This window comes from Brachypodium distachyon, chromosome 4, assembly GCF_000005505.3.
Source record: "Brachypodium distachyon strain Bd21 chromosome 4, Brachypodium_distachyon_v3.0, whole genome shotgun sequence".
In the NCBI taxonomy this organism is placed as follows: domain Eukaryota; kingdom Viridiplantae; phylum Streptophyta; class Magnoliopsida; order Poales; family Poaceae; genus Brachypodium; species Brachypodium distachyon.
In genome coordinates, this window is record NC_016134.3 from 8,418,918 (window position 1) to 8,443,122 (window position 24,205).

A 24,205-nucleotide genomic window follows, 5' to 3' on the forward strand; every position below is an offset into this window, starting at 1 on the left:
TTCGTTATTTTTGGGTTTTAGGACCGCCTTTTCTTAAAAGCTGTTCTAACCTAACTTTCAGGAGGAGTCGTATATCAGATTTAGCTAGATTTTTAAAATAGTTTAAATCAAACTAGCTTAGTAGCCTAATCCATTTTAGATGAAGGCATCTCCAGTAAGCTGTGGAAGGACAATTTCTCGGAAAAGCCAGTTCAAGAAGCCGAAAAGAACTGACCTGTTATCAGGTTATCAGGGATAGTCTAACACGTAAAATTCGCCGCTGCATGCTTTTTGATCCGATAATATAATTGGTCTCAGTCAGATGGAAAGGAATCAAAGACGAAGTGAACTACTATAGTAGTATAGTGGTACTGTGAGAGAGATGCGCACTTGAAATTTGTCCGGCGGCTTTGATCAGATATGCAGAGTCGTACGCTCCTAAAAGGGAGAGGATCAACATAAGATCAGCCTCTAATCGTGACGGCTTTGATTCCATTCCTGGCAACGGATACTGCCACGCAACTGCAATCCAAACCCAAGAAAGGAACTGCTACTGGCTGGCTACCAGCGGATTTAGGAAAACAAAATGAAAAAGAATGTATATTTAGTACTTGTCTCAATTTTGACTAAATTTGAATGCGTATACACTAAGTTATGTCTAGATATATTTAAATTTTGATAAACTTGAGATTTCTTTTATTGAACGGACGAGGTAGTAGGAATTAAATTCCTCGGCGACCAATCAAAATTCCTTCTACAGTATATATCTCGTTCCTAATGCTAATCTCCAAGCTAGCCAGGACGGGAGAAATGGAAAGGGATATAAAACTGGCCGGCGTGTGCACATGATTCAACTGCCCGTGTCCAATTCCATTCTGTTCTATATATTTACGTGTTAACTACTTATACAGGGGGGCTTGCTTGCTCTATCTATGCAACATATACAGGAGTAGCTAGGAGAACACAATTTTGTCTTTGTGTCTCTAGCTTGTCTGTCCGGGTGTGCGCCGCGCCCATACCGGCGCCCCTCATTTTTGTACCTTTTCTGTTTCCTTAGAAAAAAAAACTTGAGAAATCTTGTAATCTGATTTGGGACTGCTTACCTCCCTGGGGATTTTGGGGGCTACAAAAGCGTGTTGAAACCTTTTGAAATCAATAAATCTCCATGTGGTTTTCAAAGTTAAATTCCTTGGAAAGCCTGTCAGGAGTTGTTGAAATTTAATTTCCTCGTCAAAATTTGAGAAGGTTGTCCTAGTTTTTTAAAGCTATCCATATAAAGCTCTACCCAAGATGATAATTTTTTTTCGTTAATTAACTGGACAACTATATTCCTCTTAATTAATAGATGAAGTCCTTCGGTCTCCAGTTTGAAAAAAATTTGATATTTTTCAAGTTCCTAATTTCAGTGTCCGAAATCTCATACGGATATAAAGTCGATGGTAGCTTGTTTTTAATTTTGTGTAGCCAAGACAAAAAAATATCAGCTATAACTATAAGTCGGGACCAACTCTTACTCTCCACCCTTCTCCTTCGCTCGGAAATTATTATTTTTCCGAAAATCCTCCACGGAGCAAGCTGTAAATCAACAGTATATACTTTTTCTTCAAAATAATTGTAGCCATATTAATTTCTTGCTAATTATAACAAAGAAAAAGTCATGGAGAAACGCGAAATGAATATTCTGATGCATATGAGTTAGTGGCAATCCTATAAGCGTGTATATAAAAGGAATATATATATATATATATATATATATATATATATATATATATATATATATATATATATATAAGGAAAAATCGGAGTTCTCCTTGAGAAGAAAGTGGTGCAAGCTAGAAAAGGTGTGTATATACACATCGGTCCGAAAAGAAGCTTTACATATAAAATTAAGTGTGAGCGTAGAGGACTTTTGCACACAGACGCACTCTAGTCAGTCTTGCACGTAGTACAAGTAGCTTTTAGTGGGAATCTGCTTTGGAAGAATTTCAAAAAGCATCCATCCGTTCCGGGAAAGAAATAAAGAAGAAAGAAAGAGTGTGGGACATGCAGGAGGACTTGCAAAATGAAAAGGCCTGCTGATGATACAAGGCACGTTACACGCTAGAAAACGGGCCAAATGTATGCATGAATGCTGGCCGCAATATGAGTGCACATACAGATAATGTGTCCATCTCGCGTTAATTGATTTTCTGCATGACATAGAGATGGTACAAAAATGTGTACGAAGGCGGAAGAAAATTAAATCAACAGCAATATATTCTCCTCCCGATCCATAATAATAAATGTCGCTGATTTAGTATAACTTTGTATAAGTTAAGTTAACGAGGAAATTTCTGCCTACTGATCGATATAACACTGATAACGAAATAGTGAGTATATCTACAGATGCGATAGACATGATCGGTGAGCTAAGGGCAATTCGGAATGGGCGGCCGTGGCCGTACGTATATATAGACAGATCATAGTCGATCAGATCTCTCTGCTCCAGAGATGAGGAAGAGGGATTGCAAACGATGATAGAAACATATATACATGAATGGTTAATTAATTGATGCGCCTTATAGACGTATAATTAGGGAAGGTCGTTAATTACTTACCGATGCCAATCTGGTGGGCGGTCTCATCGTCCAGGATGATCTCATGGTCGTCCTCCTCCTCCGTCAGGGACGCCATTATTAATCTGATCTCCTCCTCGATCTTGATTATTTGAATAGTTTTCCAGAAAGATTCTCTCTAGCAGGACCTTTGATTGATCTCTATGGGGCGCCGGCTCTCACAACTCAACTCGATCCCCATTGATGCATCAAGGATGGATGCATTGTTTAATTTTTCGCGGGTTTGGGTTTGGGAGAGAAAGAAAGAAGAAAAAAAGATGAAGGAATGCTGCAAATGAAAAGGTCCGGGAATGAATATAACCGGTCGTGGACTGGGTCAAGATCAGGGATCGATGGAGAGGCAGATTCATATGCATGGATGCATGAATTCATTCAGAGGCCCTGCACTCTCTCTCACTCAGCCGCCCCAGCATCCGGCCGGACAAGTAGCTAGGCCGGCCTAACCCTACCCTCATTCATCGGAGCCTAAGTGTTGTGCACTTACTTAGTTGCATCACATTCATATATATATGCATATATAATCGATCCATCCATAATCCATCCATCCATCCATCACGTCTTGTTGTCGCCCATTTCCTACGCATCCCACGCCACGCCACCACGTGCATTGCATATATATACTGATCATGACTGTGCTAGCTGATCTATAGCAAAAGCCTCTTAAATCCCATGTCTACACACACACGCACGCACGCAATTAATCAGATCAGATCAGATCAGATCAGATCATCTTAATCTTATCCGAGACCCATCAACTAGCTAGGGGGCTTAGTTACCTTGTTCATCTTGCATTGCATGCATGTTTCACTAGTCATATGTACCTCGCAAAAATAATAATATTGTGGTGTCTATTCTGTCCCCTATCCAAAACCACCACTAATCCTTACTCCTTTTTCTTTTTTCATTTCAAACGGCACACCGCAAAACTAGGCCCAACCCACTACAGACCGCCTTGAGGCCCAACCATATCCCCCCAGGAGAGACAAGGCCGTTCTTTGGGACTCAGGAGTATTATAAGGCTGGGCCGAAAGTAACACCGGAGGCCTGTGAAGAAGCCCAGGCCCAACAGTAAGGCCGAGAATCGAAGCCCACACGATCTCTCTCCTTTCTCTTTCTCCTCATCGGGTTGGGGAATCGGGGATTTCTTCTTCCTTCATCTCTCTCTTCTGTCCTCTCGTCGCAGGAATCCAAGCTTAGAGAGCTCTTCCCCTTGTCTCGTCGACGGCGAGGTGCAGGCGGGATTCATTCAATCCTCCCAGCCATGGCAGCGCCGGCGCCGGCGCAGCACAGGGAAGCTGAGGAGGAAGCGGAGGAGATGGCGGGCGTGGTCAAGCTCATCAGCGCCGAGGGTTTCGAGTTCTTCGTCGACAAGAAGGCCGCCATGGTCTCCAACACCCTCAGGAACATGCTCACCTCCCCTGGTTCGGTCCCTCACCCATCCTCTCCTCGATTCGATTCCTCGTACGATCCATTGATCCGACCGGCCGATCTTGCTTCGAAGGTGGCTTTGCCGAGACGCGCGAGGGCGAGGTCAGGTTCCCGGAGATCAGCACCGCCATCCTCGAGAAGATCTGCCAGTACTTCTACTGGTCGCTCCACTACTCTAGGTAAGCGAATCCCTCTGATTCACCTTTCCCCTCCTCCGCACACCCAGATTATTATCCATCGAATAGTTTGTTTTGGGAGGATCAGATAGCTTAATTGCTTAACCTAGCTAGTCCCTGTCAATATATCAACCCCAATTACATGATCTCTCTCTCGGTCACGAAACGATAAATTTGGATGCCTGGGACATGCACTTGTTTGTCCTTAACCAAATCAAAATCATCCCCCTGAATTTATTTACCAATTTATCTTCAGAGTGTGCACTTTTGAAACCTTAATAACATCTGTATGGTTAGACTACCAGTCCGTCTGCTATTCCCCTGCTTATCTGCTGTTCATGTTCGCGGCACACTTGTTTTTTTGTTTAATTTGCTAAAAGCCTAGTGTATAAATGTCCAGAATTAAAGAAGGTGACATAGAAGTTATTTTCTCTCTGTGATAAACTAAGGTCTTATCTATGTGATTCTTTGACTAAGATGAAGCAAATCAAATGTTTATTAGTTTTCTTGTGAAAAGAAGGGAATTTCATTGTTCTATGCTCTGTTTCAGATGTTTGAGGAAAATTCTCATGTAGCATTCATTTAGACTACGATATTTAGGGGCGAACATACTCCAATGTATTTCAACTTGCTTCTCCCTTCTATGGTTCATTAAACATGTCCAGTGGTTAGATCTTATGAACCTTGGGAATTTTATCTTACTAGTTACGATACTAAACCAGCATTCAGTCCATGATTCTTCCTTACAATTTCAGTGCTTTGTGGAATATATCACACGACTTTGTAACAACAGATATCCAGGTCTTTACCATCCTGGTATCCACCTTACGCACACCATGACTTGTCTTTCCTGTTTGTTTTTACGTTGCTTCTCCATGCTTTTACCTTTCATGTTTAGTTAGCAGGTTACTAGCCATGCATATTTCGGATTTAGAGGTGTTATTGCTACTCTAAGCTAAATATGTCTTCTTGGATAGTTTTGTGGTGGCAGAGCAAGAATATTAACTGTTTGTAACCTCATGTGTCCTAGTCCTTGAACCTTCCTTATTGCTTGCTGCTTTGATGACCAACCTCTCCATTCACGTGTTTAATCAATCATTTTGAGTGAGAGTCATTTTTGGTTCTGAAACAAGTGCAGCTGCTATGCATCAATTGTGTGGAGTCACACCTTACACCAGTACACCAATAATGACAAACCAGCTACAAATGCAGCTTCTACACCGAGCAACCAATGGCATACTGTCTATACCACCTTAGCCACTGCTCTACTCCAGCACCAATTGGAGTGATCAACATATAACTGGACAGTAGTTCATTCCAGAAACTGCAAGGGAGGGTAGCTTTGGTTTTGTGTTTTCCTTGGTTGTCGTGTTCTGTACTACAGGGTTTCTTCTTTATAGAGTTGTACTGAGGGGTTCTTTATAGAGGTAGGGGCTCACCAGATCCAGATTTACATAGCTTGAAGAGAACATATTGGTTGACAGTGTTTTTAGGTTGAAGAAATCACATGCCAGGAGAAAATAAATTGTGCTCCAATATCGACCAACAGGCTAACAGTTGCTACTTCTTTTATATACATATATAGTTAGTACAGAGAGTCAGAGAATACATAATCCTTGAACTTGGTTCTCTGTTTAAATCAGGTACTGAAGTAGTAGATTCCCGTATTAGAATGCCTGACAATTTTGCCACCCTGAAAATATGTACGATTAATGGACTATGTAGCAGAAAATCTACTGTGCGCTATTAGTTTTGGCAAGGAAAGGATGGATTTAGTTGTTGTTGATGAAATCTAGCTTTGTTTTGTTTCTTTTGTAGTGGGAAGGAGACGGCCGAGTTCCCGATCGAGCCAGAAATAACCCTGGAGCTGATGATGGCCGCAAACTATCTCGACACATGACGAATCTATCCATCGATGCATTTGTGTTTAGTAGAAAGGAAAATGTGATGATGTTGCCTACCTTGTATAATTTTGATTTGGGTCAAGTAAACAATTAAGCTTGTTTGCGATGGACACAGCACACGGCAGGTATCTGTGGTGACTGACTGTCAACTTGCTTGCTCGCGATCAGATCTGGTCACTTGTATGATCAATTGGACTGGATTGGATTAGGTCGCCATCAGTTGCAGGGCCACATGTTGCTTGTTTGTTTCTACTGCATGCTATAAGCTCTAGCAGACAGGATCAGCTGGAATGCACCTGTGTTGACCAGCCAGCGCATACTTTGGCAGAACTAAAAGAACTTCATTAATTTGCAAAATGCACGGGGATTGGATTGGGTGGCAACGGTTTGTTGGATCGCCCTGGAGATAATGTTTTTTTAGGAATTTTTAGGTTACATATACTTGGTTGGAAGAGAGAAAATTGCGTTTGAACCTGTAATGAAAAGGTTAGTAGTGCTTGTGTTTTGTTTTCTCCAAAGCTAAAACTGGTGGGATAGTCTCTATCCTAAGAAATACTTATGGTGCAACCACATTGATCCAAATGGTAAAGAGATATGGACGTTTCCTTGAGGAAGATTATGGCTCACGTATGGGCGTTGATGTCGAAAGATGTATGGATTGGGAAGATGATGTTAGCCCCATATGAATAAACAGATCCAACTAAACCATACTCGAAAAATCAATTACACGCCATCAGATCAATACCCTCCGTGTCATCCTAACATTTAGATCCACTCTAAAGAAACCCTTATTCATCCATCTTTCCATATTACTCTCTCTGTTTGGGTTTACAAGATCTCTGCGTATTTCCGTCGGTCAAATTGATGATCTAAGAACGGTCGTGACTTTACAACAGAGAGATGAAGGGGAAGGGCAGAAGAAGATGGATGTAGTAGTACTTTCTTTAGTTTAAGATTAGTTGGTAAAGAAAGAGAAAGGAAATGGATCGGAAACGGAAACCCCACACACACGTGGACGCATCTAGTCCCCACTCTACACTTTGATAGTTGATACATACACAAACACAAAGCAGGCCAGGACAGAAGGCTTCGATCCAAGGAGAAGGCAGAGGCTAGGCGGCCAGCGACAAGAAAAGATTCCTTCTTTTCCCCCATCCATCCAACCCCTCCGTCGCCGGCCGGCGGCGAGCCCCCCACAATGGCGGCCGCTTCCCCCCTCGACTCCGCCTGGGAGGTATGTGTCCCCACTGATCTCTTCTCCCAACCGTCTCTATCTGTGTATATCTGACGGACGGATCTCTGTGTCGCCGTCGCCGGCGACGAATGCAGTGCCTGATCGACAACTTCAGCGAGTTCCAGCTCGCCACCGTCGTCACCTTCCTTCTCCACGAGAGCGTCTTCTTCCTCTCCGGCATCCCCTCCCTCCTCTTCGAGCGCTTCGGACTCTTCGCCAAGTACAAGATCCAGGTCTGCCCCCCCGCCTGCATCACACATCCGTTGATCTGATGCATTTATGATCTATCTGGTCGAATGTGTGCGTGTATTGATTTCGACAACACAAGAATAATTTCATGGTGGATGGGACATCAGTCACCGAGATAGTCAGAGAGGAAACATAACCAGACCTTTCTCTGACCTATCATTGTGGAACTTCGCTTTTTTCTTCTTTCTCTAACGTGACAAGGATGACAGTGTCAACAAGAAAGGGAGATGCATCTAACTTATCTCAAAACTGACGTGGACCAAATAAGAGTAGGAAACACTCCTTTTCAATTTGCTTTCGTTGTCATGTTTGAGAAACACCTTATGCCTCCCGTCCAAATCGAATTGCCCGCCCCGAGACGACACGGAAAATAAGGAATGCGGAAGCACTTGGTCAGATGGCTCACCTAAACTAAAAAGCTGGTTGCTTTTCACTGGATGCGATCAACACTGCTTGAATCTTTGCATATCTCGACCGATCTGTTATATAAATTCCCGCCCGAGGTGACAAATCCTTGGAACACAAAAATGCTTTAATGCTAACAGACAAATGTCTAGGCTTGCAAGAAATACGTGAAGACGTAGATTTGTTCGAATCCAGGATCAAATCTCTATTGAGAAAATCACATAGTTATATGTTGCAGCTACTAGATATTATACTAATTGGACTACTGCTATAGGAAACTCACACCACGCTTTCAGTATTCAATATACTAATTAGATTACCGCTAATAGGAAACGCACGCCACACTTTCAATAATCAATATAAATGCCCTGCTGCAAATTTAGATAATCTTTACTGTTCTTTTTGGCACTAAGAAATAATCCAAATTGCAGGACCTACCGTGCATGCTTTTAGAGTAAACCAGTTTTACAGTACAATTTCTAAGAACATTAGTTTTTTTTATTTCTGTATTATATTATGTATTGGAGATATATGGTCCTGTTTTCTGTATAACATAGCGTACATTTTCGTTGGAGTAAATTTATCCCAACAAGCTGATTCTGGGTATCATCGAGTCAATCTGAGCCTCCATTTGCTTGTTTGGAGCATGAAATGTTTCTTGTCAGTGCCTTGTTTTTCTCTTTCTTTATAAAGTAAATCATCCATGTGATTCTGTAAGAGATCTTGTAATGCTTAAGTTTGGTTTCAGTAATGGAAGCAGTTTATCCTCCTGGCTCTTAAAGAACAGACATGTGAATGGTCTTGTCCCATTTTACCATGCGCACCTTGCAATTGTATTACTCGAATGGTTTGTGGCGCTTATGCCATGCTCTGGGTCTTGTTATTGATGTCCATGTTATCGAATTTACTTTACTCCGAGCGATCTATCTCGTAGTGCTTGTTATCGATTTTGCTCCCAATTCCTAGTTTTCTACTTTCCAGTGCGTGCCAGTTTAATTTGCTCTTTATTATTTTCTGTTGTGAAATATTTGGTTCACTGGAACTATTTAATTCGGTGAATATTTGTGCGTACCTTGCTGCCAGCCTGCGATACTTGGTTTCCTAAACAAGAAGTGTGCACATATTTGCAGAAGAAGAGCAACGCCCCTGCTTACCAGAACAGATGTGTGCTGCGTCTCATTCTATACCATGTCGGTGTGAATTTGCCAGTCATGATTTTCTCCTATCCCGCCTTTAAATTCATGGGGCTGAGAAGCTCTCTTCCTCTGCCACACTGGTATTAAATTTAATTCCCTCTTTCTTCCTTTCAACAAAAGTATCCCACCTACCAGTATTCTTTCTTCTCATCTAAGAATGTCTCTTGAGGCAGAAGGATAACCGAAATGAAAGTTGTCTAATCGCTAATGCTATCTATGTGGCTATGTTGATGCAGGACGGTCATTGTATCTCAAATTCTTTTCTATTTTGTACTTGAGGATTTCATATTCTATTGGGGGCACAGGGCTCTGCATACCAAATGGCTATACAAGCATGTCCACAGTGTCCACCACGAGTAAGTGATACTGCTTCACAACCTCTTATTTTGACATGCTATATCAGCTTGGGATCATTCTAATTTTTAACACGATAACCTGTGAGCAGATATGCTACACCATTCGGCTTAACTTCGGAATATGCGCACCCTGCTGAAATTTTGTTCCTGGGATTCGCCACGATTGTTGGCCCTGCCCTGACTGGCCCTCATTTGATCACTCTATGGCTGTGGATGGTGTTGAGGGTGTTGGAAACAGTTGAAGCTCACAGTGGGTATCACTTCCCATGGAGCCCATCGAATTTCCTTCCACTGTATGGAGGGTAAGTGAGCGAGAATTCGGAAAGGTGCATTTTGTCCATTCAGTAGGTTGCATATAACAGTGTTCTGAATTTCTCCTTATGGCCAGCTCTGACTTCCATGACTACCATCACCGTGTTCTCTTCACCAAGTCAGGAAACTATGCGTCTACTTTTGTTTACATGGACTGGTGAGTATGTTTGTCTTCCATTGTTGTGTTATTTGTTGAACCATGGCTTCTGCTATGCATGACATGCATCTCCTTCCTTCTTCTTGTGCTAGGTTGTTTGGCACGGATAAAGGTTACCGCAAGATAAAGGCCATCGAAGGGGAAGAAGGGAAGCATTTGTAAATTGTGGAAGCTACTCTTTTCTCTCTTAGTCGACTTATCGAAGCTAGTTTTTGATCTGTTGTATTGGTGATAACATTGCTCTGATGGGACGAGACTGGCGGCATCTTGATCCAAGGCACAGGCATCATTTGAGGCCATGGATCCTACATGTCGTGTCTTTCTTTCTCCCATATTTGCTATCATGATAAGATCATGTAATTTGTGGTGAATTAAATCTTTTGTGTGCTACTGGGGTTTGTTTGGAGACGTGGATACACATCCCAGAGCACAAGTACCTATTTGAAGCAGCAACAACTTATCAGATTAGTTTTGCAAGTCAAGTAAATAACTGAGATGTGATTTGTTGGTTATGAGTACTGTTTAGTTGTGCCTCTCTTTTTTCTGTCACTTTCCCTTGTAAATTCATATGGCATTGATTGCACCTTTCAAAGGATGCAGATGAATACTGACCATTGCCATCATTTTGAAGCACCTGAATCTGACTGAAGAACAAAACATGGTCTGCATTGCATTGCAGCTAGGGACATCTGATACAACATCTGTTTACTTCATATATGTTTGCTTTTCTCATAGCTTGGCTGCTATGGTGCGTCCGCCGTCGACGCAGATGACCTGGCCGGTGATGTATCCGGCGCCGGGCATGCAGAGGAAGGCGACGAGGGCGGCGACCTCATGGGGCTTGCAGAAGCGGCGCATGGGCACCCTTGCCGTCTCCATCTCGGCGAGCCTCCGTGCCATGTCCGGGTCTGTGGCGAGCGTGTTGGCGGAGAACTCGGTTTCGACGCCGCCAGGGGCGACGCAGTTGACACGGATGCCTTGCGCCGCCCACTCTGCAGCGAGGCTCCTGGAGAGCTGGTGCATTCCCCCCTTGGTGAGTGAGTAGACGGAGAGCGCCGGGTAGGCGATGAAGCCGGTGACGGAGGACATGTAGACGACCGAGGACGCCTTGGCATGCCGGAGCAGCGGGTGCGCGAGCTGGGCGAGGTGGAAGCAGGGGTCGAGGTTGATGGCCATGAGGCGGGCGTAATCGTCCGGCGTGGTTTCGGCGGCGGGCTTGTAGAGTGACTGGCCGGCGTTGTTGACGAGGATGTGGAGGTCGCCGTGGAAGAGGCCGCGGACGGTGTCGACGAGGCTCTCCCTGTCTGCGCGAACCGAGACGTCGCAGACGGAGGCGGTGATGTGGTGGAGGCCCTTGCTCTGCCATTGCCGGCGGCATCGGTCAAGGTCGGCGGCGTTGCGAGAGCAGGTGTGCACCCTGGCACCGAGGGCAGCTAGCTCCTCGACGATGGCGTGGCCGATCCCTTTGGTTCCTCCGGTGACCAGCGCCGTCTTGCCGGCCAGGCTCCACCGGAGCTTCTCTGAAGAATCATCCCTTGCCATCGGTATCAGCTATAATCAAGATGGTTTTGGGTTCAGTCCACCTCCAGCAGCTATGCATGGTGGCTAAGCTATATACTCTGTTTGTGTGATTGTCTTGTTGCAGAGCATATGCTTACCTAGGTAAGTTACTATAGTTAGTTAGTATTGGATTCGCCACCCAACGTATTTACACAGACAAGGAACATAGATAATTTCTAGGCAGGGATGGGTCCTTTTTGCTTTTAGTCTTCTGTTTGCTGGCCGATGAAATCTTTAATTAAGAGTGTGCATGCTTGTTGGTGAACGTCTAAGTTTGTATTTCTTTCGAACAAAGAAAAATAAGCCGCTCTACAAGAAAGTACTATCATTTTCGGTGCTGCGTACACACAGGAGAAATTAAAAGATATTAACATCTACTATACCAAATCAATAACTAACTAATTGTCTTGCTAGCTATACAATTTCTCTCATATTTAGGGTGTACTAAGCACATAGAGATGCAGATGCTAGCAGCTCAAAGTCCCGTAAAAAATTAAAAAAAATCAATAACTAAGCAGCTTTTTTAGCTTATAGCCAAGGCCACATGCATACAAATGACCAAGCATCAGCATCTGCGCTTGTTTTACGGAGTACACTTTCATAGATGCATCATGTGGGGCCATAGAGATAAACGTCCATGCTGGCGCTTAATTTGTCCATTAATTATTAATCATTACTGTACATGAAATGGAACTGCCACATTTCCAGCACATGCATGCAGATCAGCCAGGCAGGCTAATAACACATGGCACATGGGCATGGAATAAGAATAATTCGATTCAAAACAGTAACACACGACATATATGCCCCTGCCCCGGCCACAGTGCAATGCTCTGCTTTTTTGGCCTTATATATAGGCAACAGCTCCATCTTGATCCTTAATTTGTCATGTCCACATTAATTTGAGGGAGAGCAGTTGGGCTTGGGATGGGCGAGCACGCTGGGAGTAAGAAGAGGCTTTGTTGGGCCGCCAACCGTGCATGGTAGTAGGCATTATTCATATGGATCAGTGTAGAGCCTGGCCAATCATGCAGGCGGAAGGAGGCCCAATTGGGTTGTTTTCCTTTTCAATGTCAACATTAGATCACCTGAATGCCCTCAAAAAAAAAAAGATCACCTGAAACCAATGCGGTCTTCTTCATCTAAAAAAATAAAATAAAATGCGGTCTCATTACCAGGCTTGGTATGACTGAAACAGTCCATGCAAGGATACAGGCAGCTCAGTCCTCCAGGTTCCTCAATCAAGCAGGCCGCTTGCTGCCTGTTAACTCAGGTTTTACTTCCTTTACCAACATAATACTATGTGTACCATACAGTTGCCCACATGGGTCATTGAGCAAATTGACAGGCAAGGAAAGGTTGTCCCAGGAGAGGCCAAGATGTAAGCAAAAAGATGGAAACCTTGCAGCAAGGGACATGGTATGGAGGCTCGAAAGTAATTAATCTGAGATTGCACAACAATGCTCTTCTCCGTACACAAGTGCACAAATTGCTGGATGTTGACCAAACTTGCATAACTTCCTAGTAAATAAAAATATATATTATGCAACCAAGGCAGGGCCGCACTGAACCAAAGCATGATACTACAAGTAGTACATGTACATTACAACTCCACCGGATGATAGGGGGCACATGAACATACTGAAAGAACGACCGAAAAATATATCCGCTTTACAAATGAATTAGGAACAATAATGAATGTACAAAATTCTTGCAACACTTTCACTGCACGCTACAACGAAGCACTTTCAATTCAGATAATACAATCAATAAGTGGATTCCAAATTGTGAACAGCATAGATATAGCAACGATATAAAACACTGACCATTAAAAATTGACTGCTTATAATATAATTGCTTCAATGCAAGCAGGCCACTTCAGATAGTGAAATATTATTGGTTTAACCAACTATGCGCTCAGTAGCCAGACAATATTATACCTGTTAAACTGCGAGCAACAAATACAGTACAAAAAGCAGACATGCACAAGTGACATCATACCGCAAATGTCAATTTAAGCTTACGAGTGCACTGCTTCTACTAGTTCATCAAAGGGACAAAATAAAAAACAAACACCAACAAACCAACATTTTCAAGAATGAAAAATTCAGCCAGGGATGCTCCCCATCGCAGGTGTTTATCATCAAAAAAGCAAGCACTTGTAGTCTGTTCAATAGGTAAGAATGGTGAAGCCTGAAGAGTGACTCTATCGTTTTAGGATATGGCAGAATTACAAAATACGGGTTAATGAAAAAAAATGTAAGAATAAGTATACGATGGTTTTTTAGAGCATCACCTTTTGTAACTTTGGCTGCTCTATTATACTAATTGTTTCAAATCTCTAATAAATATGCAATCCAGTTTTAAATCCGTTCAAACTTCAAAGGGCTTCATAGCGTCAGCAAATGCAAAGCTAAACAAACCAAACAATTAAAAGAAAAACAGTACTCAGACATTCAGGCCAGCTTACAAAATTTAGAGCTAGTAATGATATATGTCTTCAGTATTTAGGCCTAGACTGCACTGTGCAGGTCATTGACGACATTGTACCAACTAGGTGTGACAACCAGAAATCGTACCCCCGTATGTATTGCAACAATACTGCAGAATCGAGGTACCATAATAAAGCTCTAACTAAATGAGATTTGTGAATCGAAGTAAGCAATGTGGTGAAGTGTGTCCAAGGGGCTGCTTACTCAAAAGGATATTATATTTTCCAGGCATGGCGAAGTAAGTCTCCGGAGTGGATCAGAGACAAGATAAACCTGTTTCCACTGGTTGCAGACTACAAGACTGCGAGTAGACTCGACGCAGCAATCTTGTGACTCAGTTGTGTATGTCGTCATGGTGACAAGTTCGCACGTATGATCCTTCCACATCAGTTCGGGAATTGATGCTGCAGGGGGGTCATGGCTGCAACATCTAAACGAGCAGAAACCAGGGTTGTCCGCAGGTTTACTGAGAGAAACAAATCTGCGGGTGCTTAGAAGCTCCTCCTCCTCCCCCTTGGCATCATCACGGCCGGTCGATATCGGGAACTCTAGGATTGACAAGGATGGTGCGCTGCTGCAGACTGTGATCTTGTAAGCGGTGATTCGTCGGGTGGCGCTCGACAAGCCGAGGACGAGAAGGGGGCCGTGAGGGATGGCGCCGCCGATGAAGGGCAGGTCCTTATCATCCAATTTGGCCCATCGATTCTTCGCCACGTCGAACATGTGTGTGCCCGTCTGCTGCTCAGTTATCGACGGCCTGTGGATGCTGATCTTCTCGGTTATCGAGACCAGAATGTAGGAGCCGGCCACGGCTACATGGGACTTGATTGTGAACTCCCGCGGGAAGAGGTATGACCTTGGTGTGAGGTCCCAGGGGAAGAAGGGCGGCCGCGGCAGCTCCTCCCATTGGCAGCCCACGAGACGGCCATCTTCTCCCACCTGTGCTTGGGAGAGATCGAGCAGCTCGAACCAGGGCACGAAATTGACATCCCCTATCACGGCGGGTGTCCTTGCCAGGGCGTAGATCTTGTCGCCGAGCGGCAGCAGGACCGGGTAGAGCTTGGTGGACAGAGGCTTGGGTCCCGGGATCACGGCGCCTGTGTTGGTGTCGAAGACGACAGTCTCCGGGGCGTAGTCCGGGGCACGGTTGCCGCCGACGCCGACGATCCACGGGCCGTGAATCGACCGCACGGGGACGAACGACATGCAGTGCTTGGCTTCCAGGCGGGCGAGGTGGGGCGGAATCGGTGTCGGGGTGCCGCCGGAGCCGGCATCAGCAGCGAAGGGGTGAACCTTGATCACGGAGTAGGCAGGGCTAGTGACTCCATGGCCTACCACTAGGTACACTGACGGCGAAGGAGAATCCTTTGAGGACGCCTTCTCCGGCTCCAGCTTCGGCTTCTTCCTCCGCCGCGACATCTCCGCGCACCGCCGCCGCGCAAGTTTTTTTTATGGGAAGGTTGGTGATTGGTTTTTTTTTTTTAGAATGGTTGGTGATTGGTTTGGATGAGTGGTTCGGCTCATCCGGAAAAAAAAACTTTTTCCAGCCAAGTCTGGTGTTTATGGGCCTGAGGGCTATTCTTTGCCCTCCCCCCCTCATCATATGGACGCTAGCTAGGGTTTTTTTTCCTGCTATCTCGCCGCCAGCCTCCTTCCCCCCGCCCCCGGCCGTACTCAGAAACAGGAGGAGAGATGCCGATGCCGGAGAAGAAGATGAAGAGGAAGAGTAGTTCGAGTACCGCACCTCGGCTCATTCGCGTTCGCCCAGCTGGGAGCAAGAAGAAGATGCCTTGTAGCGAGGCTGCGCAGCCGGTGTACCTAGTTTTGGAGCACTGCGGAGACTCCAAGCCCTACTACACCGTCATTGAGGCCGCCGGCGGCGCCGCCTCCCACACCATCCAGAACCTCAGCGACGGCATGTCCTTCGCCGCGGTGGAGTCGGCGCGGCACGGGCCCCGGATCGTCGGCGTCGGCCTGCGAAGCGCCACTGTCTACAACCCCAAAACCTCCAGGGAGATCGCCGCCCCCTTCCTTCCGGACCGCAAGCTGAACCCCGTCCTGATCGCGCACGGCAGCAAGCTCTACGCGCTCTCCCGCGTCCCCTCCGTCGTCAGGGGCATCGACTTCGACCCCTGGTTCTTCGTCCTCGACCTCGACGACAGTTACGCCACCACCGGGACCGTCAGGGGCACCAGTTGGCTTAGCCTGCCGCCGCCTCAACCCGCTCGAGTACCGCGACCCGCCCGAGTACCGCGTCGCGTCCTACGCCGTCGTCGGCTCCCACATCCTGCTCTCCGCCTCCGTGCACCAGCAACCAGATAAACAGGGTACATGCGCCTTTGATGTGGACGCCAAGGAATGGCACATGGTGGATGACAAGAACCTGCCTTTCGTCGGCCAGGCCGTGCCCCTCGGCGACCGCCGCTTCCTCCTCCGCCAAGGCGAAAGGCGGCGCTCCGACGGTGTACTACATGGAGATGCAGGTGGTCTTTTCACCAGGAAGAAGCTCATGCTGTACCATTATAGAGTTGGCGGTGGTATCTGAGGGCATGGTGCCGGGGCAGCTCTTGTGCGCCATGGGGAACGGCTGTTTCGTTTCTTTCGACGTTGATGATCCCGAAACAGATGATGACAAGCGGCGGTGGCGGGACAAAGCACGCATTGTTCATCGCATCTACTCTCAGGTTCTCGACGCCGAGACCAAATCGGTTGTCACAGCGTTGCAGCAGGAGCACGTTTACAAACTGCGTGATCCATACCATCATTTGGATCCTCCTACTCGTGTGGTTGCTGCGGTAACTATATAAGCATGGAGCAGAACCATCTAAGGTTGTTACAGTAAAAAACATATGTGATGAAGCAAGTTAATTAGACAGTACTTTCACCGAGATGTGCTGCAGCAAAATGCACCGAGTTGTGGCCACCTTGGATGGTATCTTCTTGCATGTAGGCCTTCCTTCGTCTATCTGTAAGCATGGTGGATGTCTGCATGCTAGTGGAGTGCCATGTGTTTGCTCAGCGTCTTAACTATGAATTGTATTGCCACCGCACTGCCCATCTATTGGGACCGCGACGAGCGAGGTCCATGAACTGGGCGTTGCCGGCGCTAAACACGTAGTACAGCGGTAGGCATTCATATGGGCCGGTGTAGAGCCTACAGGCCCATCATGCAGGCAGAAGAAAAATGCCCAATTGGTTACTTGTTTGCCGTTTCTCTGAAATTCGAGACCTTGTTAATTGTTATGCGTTAAGCACTTGCACTTCAGAAGAGTGCACTAACTCAGGCAAGCTGATGAGGCTAAATGCTGATGGGCTAATTTTATTGTAGAAATTTTCTCGTGTTCCCGCTAAAGGAAATAATTTTCTCGGGTTTAGGGATTAGTTTTCGCTTGAAGAAATAGTTTTCTAAGCTTTCAGAAACTTTACTGAGGAATAATGAAAAGTCATGAAGAATAATTATCTGCCAGACAAAACAAATTATAACAAAAGAGTTGTCCAAGTTATTTTTATTTAATTTTGTGATGATATGCAATCGTGAAATATGCAACCTGAGAGCATCTCTAGCAGATACCGTATATCACCCTGATCTCTTATTGTTTCGGCAAAAAAATAATAAGACTCAAGCAGATCCCGTAAAATCGACCGGCCCATTTTCCTTCTGGATCCCCCTAAAATCACCTGCTGCCACACTATATGTCCAGTTCCCCCGCGAGATTTTTGGGTAACCTGCATCTCCTAATTAAAACACGTTTTGCAGGGCTGCAATTTCAACTCGTGCTCTTTCGATTCCACACCTGCCTCGTCCTCGAAACGAGCCGCCACGGGCTGCTCCTCTGGCCATTGCATAACTGAGAAGATTCTAGAATACTTATAGATATTTACAAGAAGCCTTCGAGCTCCCTAGAAGGCTTGAGAGGTTGCATGAATGTTGAGATATTTGTCATGTAAGCTCCTAGAGCAATTTCACCACGGTAAGATAGAAATATTCTGGAAATCTCTTGGTACATGAAGAGTAGTGCTATTTACCATGAAAGACACTGGTAGAGCAATATTTTGATGGAAAAAATAAGAAATATTTACACTAGGATATTTTGGTAGAGTATTCTAGAGAATAAATAGTTGTCATATGATGTTTAAGATGATGACACTTTGAAAGGGCATTTCTATCCCATTATTTGTTAATGATAACATGATAGTGGACTAATAGTGTGCTAAGTATTTCAGATTCGATATCAAATGGCAGCTTGTATCCCTAAATTTTGAAAATAAAATTAAAATTGTTATACTCACCTATTTACACACCCATCTAGTCGACCATATCGATCTTTCACACTTGTCATGCATTAAATGATATTGTAAAGTATAAATAGAGGTGTTGCCTCATCACATGATGAGTATTGTACCAAAAAGGTGTACCAAGCATAAGATGTTAGCTATCATGAGTGAGTTTAAAGTTATGTTAGTAACGTAGATAGTAAAATTAGTGTTGTGACAAAGTTGTGATAACAAATAAAGTCTTCAATTCTTCTCTACTAAGTGTGATTTTTCAATTATTTTAATGTGAAGTGGTTATTAGGTTCCTCTACAAAATATGTACATATACAATGAAGGTAGGAAAACGCGTGGGGTTTATATGCACTCAAATCCACCGAACTACTCACTCAAATACTAACATGTGTCTTCTAATTTTGCAGAATTTAGCATATAAACTTATCCCACTAAAAAAATCGAATTCAGTCTAATAAAGGCATAATCAAAATAAAAGAAACGATCGAGAATTACCCCAAACTCTTTCTTGCTCTTTAAAGAAATCATGTAAAGAAACGCTTTTTTATTTGCCTTTTTGGAAATCCTAATTCTGAAAATCATGGCTTTACTCACAGGCATTAAAGTAAACTACTTTCCGCATGTAAGTATGATATATTTCCACGCCTTATGATCATTATGAAATCATGGCTTTACTCACATGCATTAAAGTACCAATATATGTCTTCTTCTCTTGTTGAATCACATAAATGTGGATGTCTTTTTTCATTGTTGCAGAATGCAAAGGGCTTAATCCAAACTACAACAGAAGACAATTGTTAGTATTTAATAACAAGTCAAATCAAGTAATACAAATGAAAATGGTCAGAAACAAACCTAAAAAACACATAGTTTGGGCCTTCTTTTTGTAACGTATAACATAACTTAGTTTCTAGTGGGACTTTAATTACTACAAATTCAGAAGCTTTATCATGACATAATTTGCAACAGTTTATATATGCTTAAGCTGAAAAATACACGGAGCTCATCGTGTATAGGTTTAGCCCGCGACAATTTGTCATTTATAGTCGTAACACAAAAAACCACATCATACTAACAAACTTAGAGATAATAAAGCAACCTAACTAAGAGACAAGCTACAACTAGAAATGTTCATGTATTCTATCAATCGTAAGTTTTCTTACTCCATCTAAACACTTGATGCAATTATAGGAAAATAACCGGAACATGTTTCCCCATATCCATTTTGAATTACACTTGATACTAATATATGTAAGATATATTAGTAAGCTATAGCAAAATGCCGTGTCATGTCAAGTCACCATTGAAAATCGCAACTTATAATTTCTGTATAAAAACATCACAATTAACCTAGCTAGTCAAGGGCTCAAGGCCGAGAGGTAGCAAATGTCCCATCTCATATTGGAGCTTGCGACTTTTGCAGCCAAGTCAATCACGTACGTATTCAGGTCCACGATCGATTGGATGACATTAGACCTTCCAACAACAGATCATAGACATTAATTATACGCTTATAGGCTACATCATCCCACGGCAGAGGGGGGAGACTGTGTTGCCCGAGCTATATATCGTGATACATCTATTTAGTTAATCTTGTAGTTTTATGTTAATTTCTATTTATACAATTATCGTAGAAAGAAAGGTATTAGCCAGAGTGTTCAATATTAAAATTATTTTTTTCTTCAAAAAGGAGGTACGACCCCAGCCTCTTGAGAGAGAGAGAGAGTGAAGTAATTTTTGTGGACCACGCGATATGTGCAATTTCGAATGCAATCTAAGCTAGATACAAAACAAAAGAACTAGCTAGTTCATGAAGCTTCTTGAAAGTAATTTTCTGGATCGGTGGTGCTATTTGATCGATCAGTCTAGATGTTTCAAGCATCTAGTCTAGAACTAGCTAGAATGAAAGGAAATTAAGATGGAGTTTTTTTGGTCATCGATCAATGTCGATCGCTCCGGCAACGCAACGCAATGGAGTAGCTAAAGAGCTAGCTAGCAGGGAAAGCTAGGACGATGCAATCCTCAGCGTGTGGCTCGTGGGAGACATTGGATCTCGTCCACACAATTTAACATCACCCATCGCTTTGCTTGCATTTCTTGAACTAGCTTAGCTACGCACACATGCATGCATTCAGCTTCACATATATCTCTCTGCAAGCATGGGTTAGAGCCTATAAACACATGAATTAGGACTTAATCATGGACATTCTCTAGAATAGTCGGGCACGGTCTAGGCTAGTCCAGTCGTGTTGGACGCTAGCTATAGCTCCATGGCCGTCCTCTGTTATCTCTACTGCTCAGTGCAGCTATAAAAGAGCGAGATCGATCGACAGCCAGCAGCTGCATTGGTATCATCAGCTCGATCGATCAGTAGTGTGATCTCAGAGCTCCCATCGCGATCGAGCAGCTAAGCTTATAATTATTAAGCTCAGCTGAGCAAGAGAACTAACTGTAGAAATTAAGTAAGCACCAGCTGAAGCGACGAGAAAACGACAGTACGTACTGTACGATATGGCTGCTGCTTTCTCGTCCACCCTTGGAGCACCGGTACGTAATTAATCACTTTCTCAGTTCTAGAACAAGTGACGTGAATTTGTATAAAAATCTATGCAAATCCACGTATATAAATCCACGTCACTTATTTTGAGACGGAAGGAGTACTAGAGTTGCCAAGAAGTAAGGTATTAATCCAGTGGATATAACGTTATGCATATATATGCTTCATCGTCAACTAGAGCTAGCTTACTAGCTGCACTGTCGGTCAGTTTTAATTACTTGCTTGTCAACATTAATTAATTCTCCGAATGAAATGACCAAAGTGATAGTATAGTATTTTATTTACACTATCTTTATCATGTCTCATGAGTACTATATATTCTGCGTTTTGTGCTAACCAATTCAATCTAATGATCATGCTATCTTATTTGGAAATGTGTGCATAGGAATTACCTTGATGGCCTTTTTCGGTCTGGCCAGGATCACGGCTCAATCCACGGGTTCTTCCGGCCGCAAATCCCGGATGTACCAAAATGGGCGTTTAGTTTTGGACTTTAAGGGCTTTTCCTGTACTAATCTTGTCCTACCCTAGCCGAACCACAAGAAAAAAAAATCATGAATCTCAACCACGTAAGGGCTTGTTTGGTTTGAGGGGGATTGACATGGATCGGAACCATGCCATTCCATGTTGTAACCAAACAAGGTCTAAAAGGGATTGTGACCAAATAAGGTCTAAAAGAACTTGACCCAAGGAGGTGGGATCGTATATCCACATATTTAACTAAATAGGTTTGAGCTTTTGTAGTATTATACTCCATCCATCGACTTGTAGTGGACATGCAAATATTTTGAAATTTAAATTTCGCCAGTAATTTGACCAATAATATATGTAATTTGTATTTCACAAAATTAGAGCTACATATTAGTGAAAAACTTAACGGTGTAATGTTTATGCTGCATAACCTACATATTGTTGGTGTAATTGATAAATTTGAAATACATGGTCGTCCAAAGGATGGAGTAGGACGTATGACTGAGGAGAGCCATTGGACCAACCAATCATTTTTAAGACGTCTCCAAAACCAAATGATGATTATATGCTAATTCCCTCATATAAATTGCATATTATCTGACCTATTTTTTTATAGCAAAAACAGTGTTACTAATTTTAGTCTCCCGTTTGTTTTGTATAAAAAGAGGGACCGGCGACAGTTGGATGCTGCTTGAAATGCTTACATTGATGAGTTAGGTCCACATTGGTACCAAATGCTGCCTTAGAATATGGGGAAAAAGTTTAATTGTCGCAAAATTTGCTTTCTAGTAGTAGGATTTATATTAACGTCAGGTACGCAATGAAGAACCAACTGTACTAAATTATAATGTGCATACATAGATAATATTTCTCTTAGTGTAACTATCCATCGACTGTGTGATAAAATAATCAATAATGTGCACACACACATATGCAGGTATCGACCCCAAGCAGCTTCCTTGGGAAGAAGCTGAAGAAGCAGAGCAACAACTGCTTCTCCAACAATGGCGGCAGCAGCAAGACCATCAAGAGCAGCAGGCCGTCGCTGGTCAGGGTCATGGCGGCGGCGAATAAGGACGTCGACGAAGGGAAGCAGACGGACGGCGACCGGTGGAGGGGGCTCGCCTACGACATCTCCGACGACCAGCAGGACATCACCCGTGGCAAAGGCATCGTGGACGCCCTCTTCCAGGCCCCCATGGGCGACGGCACCCACGAGGCCGTCCTCAGCTCCTACGAGTACATCAGCCAGGGCCTCCGGCAGTACGACTTCGACAACACCATGGACGGGCTCTACATCGCCCCGGCTTTCATGGACAAGCTCGTCGTGCACCTGGCCAAGAACTTCATGACCCTGCCCAACATCAAGGTCCCTCTGATTCTGGGCATCTGGGGTGGCAAGGGGCAGGGGAAATCGTTCCAATGTGAGCTTGTGTTTGCAAAGATGGGGATCAACCCGATCATGATGAGTGCTGGGGAGCTCGAGAGCGGCAATGCCGGTGAGCCGGCGAAGCTGATCCGGCAGCGGTACCGGGAGGCGGCGGACATTATCAAGAAGGGCAAGATGTGCTGTCTATTCATCAATGATCTCGATGCCGGGGCCGGGAGGATGGGTGGAACCACGCAGTACACGGTGAACAACCAGATGGTGAACGCTACGCTGATGAACATCGCTGACGCGCCGACCAATGTGCAACTTCCAGGGATGTACAACAAGGAGGAGAACCCCCGGGTGCCGATCATAGTCACCGGCAACGACTTCTCCACCCTCTACGCGCCGCTCATCCGAGACGGGCGCATGGAGAAGTTCTACTGGGCGCCGACCCGCGAGGACCGCATTGGCGTGTGCAAGGGCATTTTCCGCACCGATGGCGTCCCCGACGAGGCGGTGGTTAGGCTCGTCGACATGTTCCCGGGGCAGAGCATCGACTTCTTCGGCGCGCTGCGTGCCAGGGTTTACGATGACGAGGTGCGGAAATGGGTCGGGGAAATCGGTGTGGAGAACATTTCCAAGAGGCTGGTGAACTCGAAGGAGGGCCCGCCCAAGTTCGAGCAGCCGAAGATGACAATCAGTAAGCTCATGGAGTATGGGCACATGCTTGTCCAGGAGCAGGAGAACGTGAAGAGGGTGCAGCTTGCAGACAAGTACCTCAGTGAGGCTGCACTGGGTGAAGCCAACGACGACGCCATGAAGACCGGGTCCTTCTACGCCAAGGCCACTTGATTCTAGTAATTAAGAATGCCGTCACTATATATGCATGTTTGGAAAATTCCGTACCTTTTTTGATTCATCGCCGCACAGGTAAACGATTTGAATTGTAAGTTTCTGAATACAAAGAAATGGAATTGTATATGTGAATTACTTGTTGGAACATTATCATATATCTGGAAATCCTCTGAGGCTTTCTTGATTAGGTACCGTGGGGGTCATATAATTGGACAGAGATTGTGATGCAAACGGCTGGATTATTGTTTCAAGAAGAAAGATCAATGGTCTATACTAAACCCAAAAATCAATTAATGAGACTTCCAGGGAAATTGATCTTGGCAGCTCATACATCAAAGCATTGCAGAAATGACATGCTTAGCTGTTTTTTCTCAAAAAAGTACAGACATGGCTACCTTAATTTTATCTTTTCCATACTGATGTTTTACCAAAGATGCAATGTATGGATGTCATGCAAGTTCTTTTATTTTTGCGGTAATAATGCGAAGTATGAAGCACAAACGTACAACACCCATGTGCCTTGATGTCAACAGGGGCCGACTTAACTTGTGTGGTACCAATTGACAGCCCTAGCTTGATGGTTATCAACAAACCAGCAAA

At 44.3% G+C, this 24,205-nt stretch overlaps 5 protein-coding genes across 5 annotated transcripts; 3 read left to right on the forward strand and 2 right to left on the reverse strand.

Annotated features, from left to right (window-relative positions):
- Positions 1 to 3,729: 3,729 nt before the first annotated feature.
- On the forward strand, positions 3,730 to 6,352 carry LOC100835048 (elongin-C). Its single transcript, XM_003577144.4, has 3 exons — positions 3,730 to 4,015; positions 4,096 to 4,201; positions 6,017 to 6,352. Exons 1-3 carry the CDS (start codon positions 3,856 to 3,858, stop codon positions 6,096 to 6,098), a joined length of 348 nt encoding a protein of 115 aa, XP_003577192.1. The 5' UTR covers positions 3,730 to 3,855; the 3' UTR covers positions 6,099 to 6,352.
- A 681-nt stretch (positions 6,353 to 7,033) lies between these two features.
- Positions 7,034 to 10,560, forward strand: LOC100835573 (methylsterol monooxygenase 2-2). The gene is made up of 7 exons (XM_003577145.4): positions 7,034 to 7,336; positions 7,432 to 7,569; positions 9,121 to 9,266; positions 9,423 to 9,542; positions 9,632 to 9,844; positions 9,931 to 10,011; positions 10,104 to 10,560. Exons 1-7 carry the CDS (start codon positions 7,301 to 7,303, stop codon positions 10,171 to 10,173), a joined length of 804 nt encoding a protein of 267 aa, XP_003577193.1. The 5' UTR covers positions 7,034 to 7,300; the 3' UTR covers positions 10,174 to 10,560.
- LOC100839544 (tropinone reductase homolog At5g06060) lies at positions 10,549 to 11,822 on the reverse strand. The gene has a single exon (XM_003575554.2). The coding sequence runs from the start codon at positions 11,551 to 11,553 to the stop codon at positions 10,741 to 10,743; it is 813 nt and encodes a 270-aa protein (XP_003575602.1). The 5' UTR covers positions 11,554 to 11,822; the 3' UTR covers positions 10,549 to 10,740.
- A 2,159-nt stretch (positions 11,823 to 13,981) lies between these two features.
- Positions 13,982 to 15,570, reverse strand: LOC100839848. Its single transcript, XM_003575555.3, has one exon. The coding sequence runs from the start codon at positions 15,480 to 15,482 to the stop codon at positions 14,268 to 14,270; it is 1,215 nt and encodes a 404-aa protein (XP_003575603.1). The 5' UTR covers positions 15,483 to 15,570; the 3' UTR covers positions 13,982 to 14,267.
- Positions 15,571 to 16,612: 1,042 nt separating this feature from the next.
- LOC104584416 (ribulose bisphosphate carboxylase/oxygenase activase B, chloroplastic) lies at positions 16,613 to 23,770 on the forward strand. Its single transcript, XM_024454514.1, has 2 exons — positions 16,613 to 16,858; positions 22,316 to 23,770. The coding sequence occupies exons 1-2, from the start codon at positions 16,613 to 16,615 to the stop codon at positions 23,600 to 23,602; spliced, it is 1,533 nt and encodes a 510-aa protein (XP_024310282.1). The 3' UTR covers positions 23,603 to 23,770.
- Positions 23,771 to 24,205: the final 435 nt, after the last annotated feature.